The sequence below is a fragment of the Eutrigla gurnardus genome, assembly GCF_963514095.1.
Source record: "Eutrigla gurnardus genome assembly, chromosome: 2".
Classification (NCBI taxonomy): domain Eukaryota; kingdom Metazoa; phylum Chordata; class Actinopteri; order Perciformes; family Triglidae; genus Eutrigla; species Eutrigla gurnardus.
The window spans coordinates 18,425,550-18,440,936 of record NC_139916.1 but is presented as its reverse complement, the minus strand read 5'-3'; the positions used below and the strand labels follow the sequence as shown (position 1 = coordinate 18,440,936).

The window sequence follows — 15,387 nt, the reverse complement described above, 5'->3', positions numbered from 1 at the left end:
CAAAATGAATTAGCTATAAATATTGTATTTGAAGGCAGATTTTGGAGTTGTATCCCCACAATAACAGAGCTCATTGATTTAGACTATCCATATTGTCTGACAAACAGCAGCCGTCACATGTTTTCATAACTTCAGCGCCATCAGCCTTGAAACTTCATGATAAAGAATGTTTTTATATTATTCATTAAACAAACGGCCAGATGTCCTTGAGCCTAATGAATGAATAGACATGGGTTGGGCTACAGGGATCAGGAATTACAAAATGACTGTAACACTGGTCACAGTGATGGCACTTTAATTTTAGTTCTCTTCTTTTATCTTCTAGTATGATTTTTTTTAGAAGAAAAATAAAGTGTATTTCTGTTTTAAAGGACATTTTTGATGTTTGCTGATGAATTACAGTTTCAGTCATACATAAAGTGTCTGTTCAGAAAACTATAAAAGGCAGTTTAACAGTTTAAACATTCCAGAAATGTGCCATCTGTACTTTGATAAAAAAAAAAAAACCCATTTAAGGTCAACTTAAAACAAAAAAGTGCAACCCCTGTGGTTACCCAACATGCCAACATACTTCCTCATGAAATGTGGATTTAAGATAAGTGCACTTCCTCATTTGTAGAGGACAAAAGATAACAGGGTTCATCTGCCGGCAATTAAATGTACTTTTTCTGTGAAGCTCTTCATTCATCCGACTGTCGCACTTAAAAAAAAACAACACATGGCACCACTCAAGTTATCAACCAATAAGCAGATAATAACATGCAAACTTGCATAGCATCTCTACCATTCTGATGCAGATACCGTTTCACACTCATCAACAGATTATTTTACACACTTGTTTATTTAAATAGACTCCAAGACTGGAATGTACAATTCAGACACAAACCATCTAAGAGTAAAAAAAAAGGTTCAGTTTGGTCAAGCTGCATTCCAAATGACATGTACGATTCTCCTTCCCCTCACATTCACTCAAACACTCAAACAGTCACTCTCTCGTGGGTCGTTAGCAAAGTGGCATAACAATCATTTGTGTGCTACAGAAAATATCAGTGCTTTAGGACTACATGAATGGAAGGAAGATTACATAATTCAGTGCAGAGAAGAATTTTCTAATTTAACTAACAATCTAACATTTCTCCCCAAATCATATAAGTTTGGTTGGACAGTATGCTTCCAATGTGACTCCATGTCCCTACTATAATTATGGACAACATGGAACCAACTTCAGGCTGAAGCATTTAAATTCCTTCTTCTCCACAGTAGGTCATTATTGGTCGTTATCCAAAATAAGAGCTACTAACAGGTCAGTATTATTTCCCTTAAACGTTTCAATGTCTGCTCAAAAGTCCTCTAAAGTGCCCTGGAAGGAGTAGAACCTTCATTTGAGACTGCAAAAAAAAAAAAAAGGTGAAAATGATAGTGATTGAAAAAAGAAGAGATTTTCTAACAGCATTAAGAGTTTCAAAGTATGGTGGGGGTTTTTTTTTATTCTGTATGTCAAATATAAAATACTTCATTCTTATTTCGACATTGCATATCATTAGGTATTCCTATTGCTGTCAGAGAAAATGGGTTTGTACAAACCTTCAAATCCACATGTGACCGGAGTTTGCTGGTGCAACACTGAGGATTAAAACCTCAATACAAGGCCACTTGAGAGGAATCCCCCCTCAGGAACGATGATGGCTGATCTTTGGCATGCTGTCAGTGTGGTTCAATGCAGAAGGCATTTGGGGTAGTAAAGTTTAAGTCAGTGTTTTTCATCTCCTAAACCCACAGGGACTCAGGTCCCGAGGCACTTGGTGCACACTCCACCCATACGGACACATCCACACTAAAGGCCGTGAGTAACATACTCAGATAACTTCGCTTCACACACTCGGATGCATGCTTTTTGTAGAAACACTTGTGGTAGGAGTTTCTGGTGAAGTACACAGTCAGACATCGACCTAAATACATACTGGAGATGGACGTGATTTGGCATTCTCCTGTCTAACATGTGGTGCACCGACAGGAGTGCTGAGGCACCGGTGAAATTGCCCCCCCAAAGGCCCTCAAGCGGGCTGCTGGGGATTGATGTTCATGTGAGGGGGATGACCAAGAAGACCGATTCTTTGCTTCTGCTTCCTTTGCTCTGTCATCTGTATGGGGAAATACAAAGAGTCATTTCATCGTAAACGGAACAGCTATCCAGTTCAAACGGAGGTGAAAAACAAATAAATCATGGGTGATATGCTACAAAATGAGGGGGTGCATGGTTTGCTGTCACATGATATACCTGCTCCTTGAGCTCAGTCAGCTGACCAGACAGGTTGGCAACCAGCCTCATGGTCGACTCCAGCTTCTCCTGCAGGTTCCTGATTTCGTTCTGCTCCCCCTCTGCATCGCTGCTCACCAGTGACATGGCACGCATCCGTGGGAACCAGTCCAGATTGTGCTCCTGTGGTCGACCAAGCATATCAGCCACTGGCTTTTTTACATGTAATAGGATTTCACAAGGCTATATTATGTAAAAAAAAAAAAGTGTTGGTCATTTTAACAGTCAGGTGGAACTGTTTGGCAATCAAGAGCTTAACGCTGAACTCCAAATGACGCAGGCCTACAGTGTGTTTTTCAAAGTAACATGCTTGCGTGGTATTATTGCCACAGGAGTAACAATAGACCTCAGACTGAGCACATCCTGTCCTACAATGGAAAAACCCAGTGAACTGACCAACACTTTCTTATCACACTTTGATATATTTAAGGGTTAGACGGCAACTCATGTAACGTCTTGTACTGTCTCCCTGTCTGCACCAGTCTGTCATTAAATGTGCACGGCCAGCATGTCTCTCTGGTGAGAAGAGGAAAAAAAGGAACACGCTACTATACAAAAGGTGTGTGAGACGGGCCTGGACATGTTTACGAGTCTCAGTCAGTAGGATAACCTGATGAAATCTCCTCGATCATAGTTACTGTACCAAACATGTCATACATATCTCACCGCTCTTTCATTCCGGATTGCATCACCAGACCATAATCTACTCCACATCAGCACGGTCTAATGCGAATCCTCACCCGTATCAAGAGAGGAAAACAACACGAAGCAGGCCCGCCCTGAGAAGATGGATAAGGATGTGTGTTTTAAGGGCGCGTTTTGTTTACCATGATCATCTCGGCCACGTAGCTCTCGGGGCCGGTGTACTCGGTGGAGTCTTTCACTTTCACCAGCACGATGAAGAACAGGTAGTGCCACATGTTGTGCTCCTCTTTGATGTGCTCCTCAAAAGTCACCGTCTTGTTGTCAAACTTGTCCCTCTCCAGGCCTGTAGGGGGGCAATAAATCACATCATTTATGGTTTGGAAGTTACAGCATGTTTAACAAAGAACAGACGCTCGTCTCTAAAGGGAACAAGCCTCTTTATGTGAAGACATAAATTTAACTAGTGGGAGGGTGACAAGAAAATTATAAGATAGTTAAACATATGTATTCAGAAAGTCTCATTGAGAGACAGGAGAACAAATTAGATTAAAAAAAAACCTAATTTATCCTGTCATATCAATAGTGAAAAATCATTTTGAATTAATTATATATATATATATATATATATATATATATATATATATATATATATATATAAAAATAATGCACCGAACATTTAAGATGCATAACATCCACAATGAATCTCAAAGAAAAACAATGTACATAAAAAAACATTCCAACAATCAGTAAACCATCACATTTAATGCAAGAATAAAATACAAACAGAGTTGTTGATTAAGATATTTAGTCAGCTGTTAACAGGCAACCTGCTAACAAGCTCCTCTGTCCCCTGTTTTCTATACAAGATGGGGTGTGAGGTTAAGCCTGATTCTCTGAACAGAAATGATTTTAGCTAAAAGGTCAAAATCAAACCTGCTCAGGACGTTCATGTTGTAAATCAATCATTGGCTACAGACCCAAATACCTAAAAAACAACATAAGATTGAGAGAAAGATCAATGGCTTATGAAACCAAGCTGGAGGATGGAGAGCCACTTAAGCCTGCAGGGGTCGGCTCCTAATCTCTGCATCTCCTGTTCCCTTGTGGTTCTCCTGGAAACCATAGAGACGGCAGCTCCCCCTGTGGCCTGGCCTTCTTTAACATGGGTGAGTCAGCGCTGGTGGCTGTGCTGGGTGACATAATACTGTTCCCGTTCCATATGCTTACCACTTGTGCCGACTGCCTGACCCAACATATGCCACACACAGGCTCAAATACAGCATGTACTGCAGGGTTCACACACACACGTACTGTAGAGCCACGCACACACACTCTGCAGGATGTACTTTTGTATGCATGTACATATAAGGAAATGCAGATGCCGCTATGCGATGCGCAGAAAGTTGCACGAAAAAAATACGCTGTGACAATAAAGTTTATGCTCGAGCGTGTAAGACTGAGAGGGAGAAAATGTCTGGGCGTATGAGACAGATGTGAATTATGGAGGCGAGCAGAGCGGTGGCAGGAAGCTCTCATGACTCAGCCTTCTTTGGAACAGCAGCTAAGTGAAAAAGGGGGAGGAAGAGAGGATGGGAGACCGCATCGAACTACATTGGAACCTCAGCAGACGTACCAAAAATCACAAAACACGGCAAGGAATCAAACGCTCTGCGAGGGGATTTGGGAATTTACCGAGTGACATGAGCTGGATTGTGGTGGAGCACTAATGACGCACACAGTCTTTAGCAACACAGAGCCCTTCCAAAAACAGAGCACAGCCCTATCAGGCTGGCAGGGAGCCCCGATGATGACAGTTGGAGGTTTGATTCCCATGATAATAGCGCTTGGAAAATATTCCGACACAAGCTGCTGAATGCTTCACAGGGAGAGCCGTGCCACAAAAGCTAGAAGTGACACAGAACCAGGAAATATATGCAGGTCTGAGGTTGACTACGTGTGTACTCAACCTTAGGCCTGCAGCTAGATATTTAGCTTGACTAGATGTTATCATGGTTCTCATGGTTATCATGGTTACAGCGGTTTGACACTTTTAACAGACAGATCATCTCTCTTTCCTTTCTCGACTCTTGTATGTTGTTTTCGTGTTTTTCCCCGTCTGCTGTAAACCAAAATCCCCCTCAAGGAACAATAAAGATGAACTGATAAAGATGAAATAAACTTATCCTATATAGTGTCAGAAAATAAAGAAAAATATTCAGTGCTAGGGGCCAGAGTTGTCTTCCAATTGCTGATTTTGAAATTAGAAGTTAGAGTCTGTACTAGTTTAAAAGAGTGGTACATTGTCTGGTGATTGAGTAATTAATTAAACAACTAATAGATTAACTACTAGTCACCATGTTCCTACTGAAACAGGACATTAGTGAGCCTTCGGACGCTCTGTTAAGGGATTGGGTGAGCCATCTCACCGCAGATGAAGCAGGTGGTCTTCAGCACTTCTTCTTTCTTCTGTTTTTCACTCCTCAGATCAGCAAAGGTGTCGATGATTACACCAAAGATGAGGTTGAGGACAATGATGATGACCATGAAGAAGAAGAGCAGGTCGTATATCACTCTGGCGGCAAACAGTGGCTCCTGGGAAAGGAACAGAAAACACAAGAATGGGAAGAGTTCAGAGGTGACTAGAAAAGTAACATTAGTCATTATTAACTTAAGTAAACATGGGATTTTACTGTTTCATGGTAGAAGGATTGTCCCATTTAAATGTATGACCCAAAGGGCAGGTATTCACACACACACACACACACACACATGTGTTGTTATGAGTTTAAAATGAGGTTAACCTTCGTCCTAATGGATGTTAATGGAAACACAAGACCACAGGTGTAACCTGCCAGATGCTACAGTAATGGAGCCAGCAGAGCATGGCTCAACCTGTTTCTAGCAGGAGACAGGTTAACACACACACACACACACACAGACACACACAGACACACACAGACACACACACACACACACAGACACACACACACACACACACACACACACACACACACACACACACACACACACACTTAGATTTTATTATTTGTAATGGAACTATGCAAAATAGTCAAAACTGATCAAGTGAAATGAAAAAAAAACCCTGAAATTCTCCAAAATAAAAAACTTAAAAGTGGTACATGCATGTCAACCCCCTCCCTTGTTATGAATCCCCTAAATAAGATCTGCTGCAACCAATTACCTTCCAAAGTCACATAATTTGTTCAATTAAGTCCAACAGTGTGCAATTTACATGTCACATGATCTGTGAGTGCACCGTTAAATCCATTATTGCAAATGTGGCACTAGAACAAACCTGCCAAGAGAGGACCAATTCATGCAGACCAGGCAAGGAGGACATTAATCAAAGAGACCACAGAAGAATGAGCTGGAAAACTCCCTAGTGGAGACTGGACACTCGGTAGCCCACGTTGCATTGGGTTGTGAGGACATGAGGCACATTCACATCCTCTTTTGACATCATCCGTGGTTGAGCCTGAATTCAGTGGAAATCTATCTTGACGTTCAATTCTCACAACAGGCGGAGGCTCTACAACTGTAAGGAAACATTGTGAAACCGCCGATTCTGTCATGTTCAGCACACAATGCAAGCTCACATGACCCTGGCACACACACACACACACACACACACACACACACACACACACACACACGCACACACGCACACACGCACGCACGCACACACGCACACACACGTTTCAGGGGCATAATCAGAGAAGCATGTACCTCTTTGGAGGGCTTGCGGAGAACATCCCCTACCCCTCCTCCACTCCTCAAGCCATGGCTCAGCACAGTGACGATACACATGAGTAGAGAGTCGCATGTCCGCTCCATGTCCCTGTCCTCCTCACCGTCATTCCCAGCATCTGGGGATGCAGGGAGAAAAAGTACATTATAGTATTTTATGTGATGTTCATACACAACATGTACTTAAATTAGTTATGAACAAACAAACCAAGTAGAATATTAGCTTCTTTTGAAATAATTGTCTCTGATTATGAAAAACTATGTGTTAGAGTAGGAACTGATGGCCTTGCTGTCAAGGCGTGAATAAGGTATGATCTGATCTTTAATATATCCGTGGCTTGGTTGGAGAACCTTGTTTACATATTTTTGTTCACAGCGTGAAGGCGGTTAGTCAAAGCAAAAGTTTTCTTAAGATGAAAAGCAACAGCTTTGATCGAACTTGTTCTGGAAAACAAAGACCAACATTTTGGAAAGATGTATCCCGTTTGTAATCCGATCTCTGAGCGAGTCAAGTGGTTGACAGGATAGAACATGTCACAATCCCCCTGCTAACTGTGTTTATTATTGGCCAAATGTTACAAACTGTTCAGTTTTTACAGAGTTAATTTGGTGACATGTTGATGTCACATGAGGGCCAGGGAGCTCACATATGAATCGTCTCCAAATTTATGGTTATGGGACAGTTGACAGAGTCACAAGAATGAAAATGGCAATAAGCGGAACACAAGGAAATCTTTTCCTTTTACATGTTATAGCCTGACAAGGCCGAGGAGGATTTCCTGAATATTTCAAGTAGGTTCTACAATAAATGATTGCCAGCTCTCCACTTCTCTTAGACATCACCACAAACCACTCCTACATGAACCACTTCCACTTATCAAACACGGCAAATAGTCTAGAAACGTTGAGCCCAGGCTTTTCTAACCTTGCAACTAAAATGAACCACGTTATAAATCCCACTTATTCTTTTTTGATTCATGAAAGGAAATCCTCAGAAGAACAGAACATATTTCGTATAGAGCGATTAATGCTTTTAATAGAAATATTTATTAAACTCAGTGTTGCAATTTACATCACCTTCCTGCAGGGCTTCTGTTGTGCAGTTCTCATCGGTCCCTCCCGCACAGATTCCTGCAGACAGAAACTCATTGGCCAGACTGGCTCCATTTTCTATAAAGTAGGAAGGAACGTGTTCTTGTAACTTCAAAAAGAGACACCGGCAATCTGTAATCTCTGCTGTAAAATGATAAAACACAGTCTGTCCTCACTCAGAGTTGTGTTGGGGACACGATCCACCTCCAGGATGAAGTCGTCTTTGAAGAAAATGTAGCCAACGATGGAGAACAGGTAGACCAGGATGAGAGCCAGCACAGCGGTCAGCACGATGGAGCGGCCATTACGGGTCACACTCTTGATTACATTCAGCAAGGTCTCTTCTCTGTAAACCAGGTCGAACAGCTAAAGAGGCAAATCACACGTTATGAAGCAAAAAGTGTTCATAGATTCATTGCAAATTGACTTAATGACTCTCAGAAGGCAGAATCAGAAACTATAAGTAAGTAGTGCATTCATTGAGGTTACATGCTACCATCTTCTACATACAGTGAGCCTGACACCTCATAAAGCAGGGGCATTTAACGCCTCAACAACAAGATAATACAACAGAAGCAGGGAATGAGGCAACTTCTGGAAAGTAGAGCATGTCCTTGAATGCACCATGATTGAAAGCTAAGGCTACATTCAGGGAGATACATAAGATTCTACACCTGATCAGTAGCTCTTCAACCCTTTTGAGTAAGTATGCTTACATGTGTTTGCAAAGGTGTTGAAGCATGCGTTCTTAGTAAGTGTGTATCCACACGATGGATGTATTTCTCTTACCAGCAAACTGTAGAAAAAGACGTGGACAAACACCCCCAGAGAGCAGATGATGAGGTAAATGAGGTGGTAGAGGAACTCAAAGTCCAGCACCATGGCTTTATAGCCCCGTGTGAAGGTTCCTCGGTTCCCCACAAAACTTATCAGGAAGATGATTTTATTGCACACCTGGAAGATAAAGTGAACCTCTCTTTAGAATAATGGATAAACAACCAATGAGCATCTGTATATTGAGAAATCAACGTGGCCTCGGCTGAAGGCAGACACAGAACATGTTGCACATAGTGGGTGTGCCTTTCAAGCCAAATGAGGACACAATTAGCTGGTTATGGTTTTCTTCTTGGTCACATAAACCAAGTTACTGACATGTTTTTAACAGAGTGCGTGTGCATGATAAAGATAAAAAATAAAACCTAAAGTCTGACTAAGAACGAACCTGAGCTGATTGGGGGCTATTTGAAAAAAAAATAAAACACCACATGGTATAAAAATGCCAAGCACACTATCGGGGAGACATCTGACTACCGACCAGCTGTGTGTAAACTAGATTTTAGAGTAACCAGGTTACTGCAGTCCATGGTAACGTGTTCTCGGATATCCTGCATTAACCTGATCTCTCTCAATAACCCGGTTTCTTGTGTACATGTAAACACAGTGATTGAGGAGGGAGATGATGGAGGTGTGTGCAAGACTTTGTTTTGTGTGTGTGCGAGCATGAGCCTGTGTTTAACAGCACATCTACAATCTCGGTGCAGTGGTGTCGCACAGTAACGCACTTCATACACGGCAGCTAGGAGCTGCCAAGAAGAACTTCAGGGCCAGGAGACGACAACGCAGGCAGACGGGGCACCGGCCTGCCAAGTGGGCATGAGGGTGCGAGATGAAAGAAGAACTGGAACTAGCGTTGGCGGTTACTTAGTACGTGAAGGAACATACAGTAGTGCATGTGAATGGGAAAACAGTTAACGTTTTTAGCGTTTCTCTAGGTGAAATTACAACCAAACCTCACAAACACCCACAGGAGATACAAGAAACATGTCACGGGTCAGTTCACCCAAAATACAAACATTTTACATTAATTTGCCTTTAGTGGCAATGCAGATAGACTTGAATTAATTTGTCCACATTTTGAGATATTAAGAGATTTCTGCCTTGTTTTAACAATTAAAAGCATAAAATCCGCACATTTCAGATGCTTAAAACTTCTGAAATTATGAAAGCAGCCACTGATTCATTTTCTTTGGATCAATTAATCAACTACTTGTTTAAATTTGTTTGGGATTGCAACACACATTCTAGAGGCTGATATCTCAAACATCCGGGTAAATCAAACCAAAGCTAACTGCTTGACTGGATACCAGGACTTGTCATTTGGGTGAACTGAGCCTTTAATGCAGACTACTCACATTGAAGGAACCCAGAAGGAAGAGGGTGGGCTCCAGGCCAACAGAGAAGATGAGGCGGAGGATGCTGATGATGACGAGGGCACGGATGCCCAGCGGTTGGGGCATGATGACGACAATGGCCAGTGTTGCCAAGAGTCCCATCCACAGCAGTGCAGACAGGTGGGGATCCAGCATACCTGCAGAGGATAGATATAGATATAAAGGATGCCTAGTCAAATCTCTAAGCAACTATGTTACATAGCAAACATAGGTGGAAAATGAAGGTTGTAAAAGGCCTTGTCTGGATCAGCAGATCCTTTACTGGCTCCTGCTAAGTTCTGCCTCTCAGGTGGGCCTTAAAGGCAGCCAGTTACATAACACCCAAAACACACTTTTATGTTTATGTGCTTTAAGCTTCGGTGGGAGCCTACATGATGCTCCCAGGGGAAAAGCAGAATTATATCATAGTCAGGGGTTTCATGTGGCAACATACCACTCAGGATAAAACCTAAAAACAAGACCACACCCAACCTCCTGCCTCTGCTGCTGACCCCCGTTCTTAAAACAATGGGCGTACGTGTGGGCAAGTATGCATGAGTATGCACTCTATGAGCATGATCAGATGTAAAGAAAGAAAAACAGATGTTGACGATAGAAAAGGTGGGAAAAGATCAAGAGAAAACGGTGAAAGAACAGGAAAAAGGATTAAAACAACAGAGAGAGGGAGTTGTAGTGAATGAGAGTGCAGAAGGGGAGTTCTGCGGGTGAGGTAGTCCCCCCCCCCCCCCCCCTTTTCCACTCTCCCCCCACCTTGCCTATATCCGTCTCCTTCCATCCTTCCCTTCCTCTAGATTTCTCTCCCTCCCAATCCCCGGGGAGATCACATGACAGGTGCCACTTACATAACAGCCACGTCTAAAAATACCTCCGCTGAAAGATTCATGAGGAGCGAGCAGAGAGCGACACACGGCTCCGGTGATGTGGCAGACTGAAACCGGGCCGCTGACGTGCACTCCAAACTCCGTGGCTACCTTGCACTCGGATTCCTGTGTGCAGGCGGATGATTGTGCACAAACGTTTGTAACGGTTGAGGAGGCTGCAAGCATGTGTCGAGTTGAGTGTGCAGCGCTAACCGAAGCTATTTGTCAAAAAGGCAGAACACACTGACCTAGATCTCCTGCTCTTATAACCCTCATTCTAAAGCCCCAGGCAAAGAGAGAGGAGAGCAGAGGGAGAGCAAACGCAGTGTCTGTGTTAGTGTGTGTGTGTGGGAGAGAGAGAGAGTGAGAGAGAGAGGCCCAAAGCCATAAAAGTGCCTGTTAAAGCAGGCCAAAGGTAAGCTGGAGCCTCACGTGATGAAGTCTTGCACACAGAAAGAGTTCCAGCGAAAAAGGAGCATTGCAGTCAGACCGTCCTCATGTTGCGCACTTAGTGTTTTTACCGTAACTGCTATTAATTCTGCATATTTTTGGGGTTTTTAATAATTCACTACAAATGGGATGAAACACTGGCTTTTTTTGTAACCTAGCATAATTTCCAATTCCAACCAACAAGATGTAAAAAAGATTTATGCAAACTTGTTCATCAGGTTCATGTGGAAATCTTGATTGATTTTTCAACATCTGCGACGGCTACGTTGGTGTTGGTTTCACCTTGTGAGGCTGTGTGTAAGTCATCGTGGCAAAATGTGGCCCTGGTAGTCTATCTGTTACAGTAGCAGGAACCAACACAGAGACAGTTCAGAGTACTTTGTCAGGTTGTCATATTTCTCTTTATTCCATGTAAGATGCAGCCGTGGATCTTAACAGGTGTGTAGTTGAGATCAAATTGAATCTTAAGTTTGAAGATGGGTGTGGTCCGATGCAAGAGCGCCAGCACACATCGCAGGATGGTCTTAAGTATAAGATGCTATTCTTTTATTTGCATTCTTATCCTCACATTCTTTGTCAATATATGTAAAGAGAAATGGCAATTAAAATGTTCAAACTGCGTCATCCTGATCACAATAACAAGTAGAACGGACTCAGATGGAAAACTGAACCCACTGACAGAATAAACAGGATTTCGAAACTGAATGGCTTCCCTTGTTTGAGAAACAAAATGTGATGTAAGATCTTTTTTTGATCACCTGATGTGACTATGACTTTGTTCTACCTGAGCTTTATGGGACTTTAAAAGACACAGGGTGCTCCTGTGTTTATTGTGGTCTTTATAGGGGGAGACGGGGGAGGGGGGGGTCTTAAACAAAAGGCTTCTCAGGTCCTGCTCCCAATCCTGGTCAGATGAGGAAAAGTCAGAAGATCACTGTGGTCAAAGAAGACCAGTGGGTCAATGCTGAAGAACTAATGTGTTGCATAGCATGTCAATGTGTTTGTCCTCTTTTTCCCCAATCGCTGGTTGTATGCTTTATTGCTGCAGAAATGAGTGTTATAAATTCAACACAGCCCATCGACGTAGGATTTCCCCTGAATTGTTATTTTCACACCTGTTCAATAAGCTGGAAAATGTAACGGGCTGTTTGTAGCAGAAAACATATCCGCGTGCCTCTGTTCTTCCTGTTTTGCAATGTTGACGGCCTCACCTTTGTTTACCTTGGTTTCAAAATACATGTGAAGGCAAAAACAGTGCAACACATGCTGCAACAGACAACATCAACATGAATGAAATAACTGACGGTTAAACAGTTTTATATGCAAGAAAGAGGCCGAGGACTAAGTTGATATCCACTTTACGGTAACAAGCATACGCATTATTCAAAATGAATCTCACTTCACGTGATCTTACAGCGATACTGATGACAGCACGTGAGCAGGCGGAGGGCTCGCTTTTCAAAAAGCCTCTTCTCAAACTCAGGGGACTCGTCATGTGTGACTGACCTGCATGTATCCCCTCCAGGGGGTAAAAGAAGCAGACCAGCAGGTTCATGAGCACGGCCAGGTTGAAGGACACGTTACTCCACACAGACATGTTCCTGGAGCACCAGTACAGCACGGGTTGGGCTGAAGAGGAGAGAGACACCGGGAGACATTAGACATGTTTTCCTAATTCGATCATGCACAATAATAATACGACTCCAAGATTCCAAGGTCATCGAATTGCTTGTGTGTCCGACCAACAGTCCAAAAGTAAAAACAAAACAAAAAAACAATAGTTTGATTCAATTAAAATGATATAAAAGGCAGCAAATCCTCACATTTAAGAAACAGGGATCAATATGTGATAAGTTATGATGAAAAAGTTTTAACAAAGCAACAATCTGTGATTTAAGTGAGAAATATTGTTTCATAAATTAACACGAAGACAGTGTTGGACTTTGACAGAAATGACAACTTACAAGGCAAACACTGTAATAATTAAAATAATGAAAGTTTAAAAATAACGAAGAAAAGAACACGCCACTTTGACCTTTGACACACAATCTGACTGTTAACAGGCTATTTTCTTTCAGTGAAAAAAGGGGAAAAGATGCAGGGACTTTTCTCCGTCTGTGAGAGACAAAATACTGCTTTGTGTGGGTATGCAGTCTTGTACGTGGATTAGAAATGTGACCGAGTGTAGGTGCCAGTCTGTGTGTGTGTGTGTGTTTATTGTGCGTGAGCAAGCATGCTCTCACTTGTGATTCATAAGGGTACTGTACAAATGTTTCACAGCTCAAAGAGTATGGAAAGCCCCTGTCTGCTTTCAGACGGTGGAAACATGCACACACAGAACACGAGCACACACACAGGATGACATCGTTAGCCCTGCTGTCAAGTTGGGGATTCGCATCCATTTTCCATACCCGGTTAGAGGTCTGTCCAAGCATGCACTGGACAAGAGGCGGATATGTTGCCAGTCTGCCACTGAGACACAGAGTCACATAGCTACCTACGGCTAATTTGGAAATTCACCATTCACCCCCCCTGCATGTCTTTGGACTGTGGGAGGAAACGCATACATGTAAACTCCACACAGAAAGGCCGGCTGGCTGTCGGGTTCACTGAGCCACAACGCTGCAACCAAGTTGGAAATCTTCCTCACGTTATTAAAGCATCAAGATACTTACAGGACAAAGGCTGTGAAGGTGTGTACACCATCATCTGAACAGCATCACTCACATGTATAAAGACAATAAAGGGGTCAAGACGACCCAACAAGCTCACATATATAATGCTGTTGCTCTTTCCTCCTTGCTGCTGCACCAGCTCTGTAGTTTAAGATCAATGTCAATGAGCTCATCTATCTCCGAAGCATTATGTACAGTGCAGAAGCAAGAAGATGACTGCTCTATTAGCCAATAAAGAGGAAATTAATCAGCAGCAGGTTTGTCAAATGTGAAGATTGGCTGTTTTGAAAGTTTTATACACAGTTTGTTTAATTTTATATAGTTTAGCAATTAAGTTTATTTTGTTTTTTGGGGTTTGTTGGTCAAACTAAACAGGAAATCAGGAGATGTCACACTGGGTTGAGTCTTATGATACCATTTTCTGATATTATACAGACTGAACACTGAATCTGTTATTTACACTGTTGAACATACAGTATTTCATTCATTTGAACCGAATCCTGTACTTGAATTAATCGTGAAGAAACCACAGAAGAAGGATTTATCCAGCCAAATTCAGTGCGAATGATGACCCCACCTCGAAGTTTCTTCTGCCAGTTCATCTCGTTGTAGAGGTCCTCCGCTCGCAGGAAGAAGTCGTTGATCTTGCTGCCCTGCTCGTCTCTCTCTGTGGTGTAGTAGACTCGCAGCTTGGACTCAGAGGTCAGGAACTCACAGATGTTGGGCACGGGGAACACGATCTCTTCCATGGTGCGGTCCTGGCGCACAATCTGAACAGAGATACACGGCACCTCTAGGTCAACGCTGTTGTATATTTGCAAAGAAACGGACGCAAAATATACGCCTTCAACTAGTGACAAGGGTTGTGTTTTTTTTTTTACCTCTATCTGAGCAGTGTGTTTGGCGTAGAACTCCAAGGCCTCATCTCCCTCTCCATTGGCTCCTCCTGGCTTTAACATCATGGACAGCTCCTTATTATGACGTGCCAGCTAAACGGAGGAGAGCCAGAAAGTGCACCAAAAAATAAATAAAAAACACATGGATATGTGTGTCTCATCACATTCCAGTATGAATCGAGAAATTCAGTCATTATTTTATAAAATAATTGTTTAATATTGTGGCTCATGTGATACCTTTCATCATGGGATTAGAAAAAAAGAAAATGTTGCAGAGATGAAAAACAGACCTGGTGAGCTAAAATGTAGATGTTATGTCCAACATTTCGAGGGGAAGCGGCATCGTGTTCCTCCTCTTCCCCATTGTCCTCCTCCTCCTTTGTGTCCTCAAACTCTACCTCTCCCTGCAGATATGCCTTCTTTATCACCTCCACCTGCACACACACACACACA

General features: G+C 42.5%; 1 protein-coding gene across 1 annotated transcript in view; it reads right to left on the bottom strand.

The window, feature by feature from the left end:
* Positions 1-501: 501 nt before the first annotated feature.
* Positions 502-15,387, bottom strand: part of itpr1a (inositol 1,4,5-trisphosphate receptor, type 1a) — a 58,761-nt gene continuing 43,875 nt past the window's right edge. The window contains 13 exon segments of the mRNA XM_084027050.1: positions 502-2,141; positions 2,279-2,440; positions 3,145-3,305; positions 5,389-5,554; positions 6,710-6,849; positions 7,808-7,900; positions 7,999-8,188; positions 8,612-8,776; positions 10,015-10,190; positions 12,870-12,992; positions 14,616-14,808; positions 14,920-15,027; positions 15,225-15,368. Coding sequence (XP_083883176.1) covers positions 2,055-2,141; positions 2,279-2,440; positions 3,145-3,305; positions 5,389-5,554; positions 6,710-6,849; positions 7,808-7,900; positions 7,999-8,188; positions 8,612-8,776; positions 10,015-10,190; positions 12,870-12,992; positions 14,616-14,808; positions 14,920-15,027; positions 15,225-15,368 — 1,908 coding nt within the window. The 3' untranslated portion in view covers positions 502-2,054.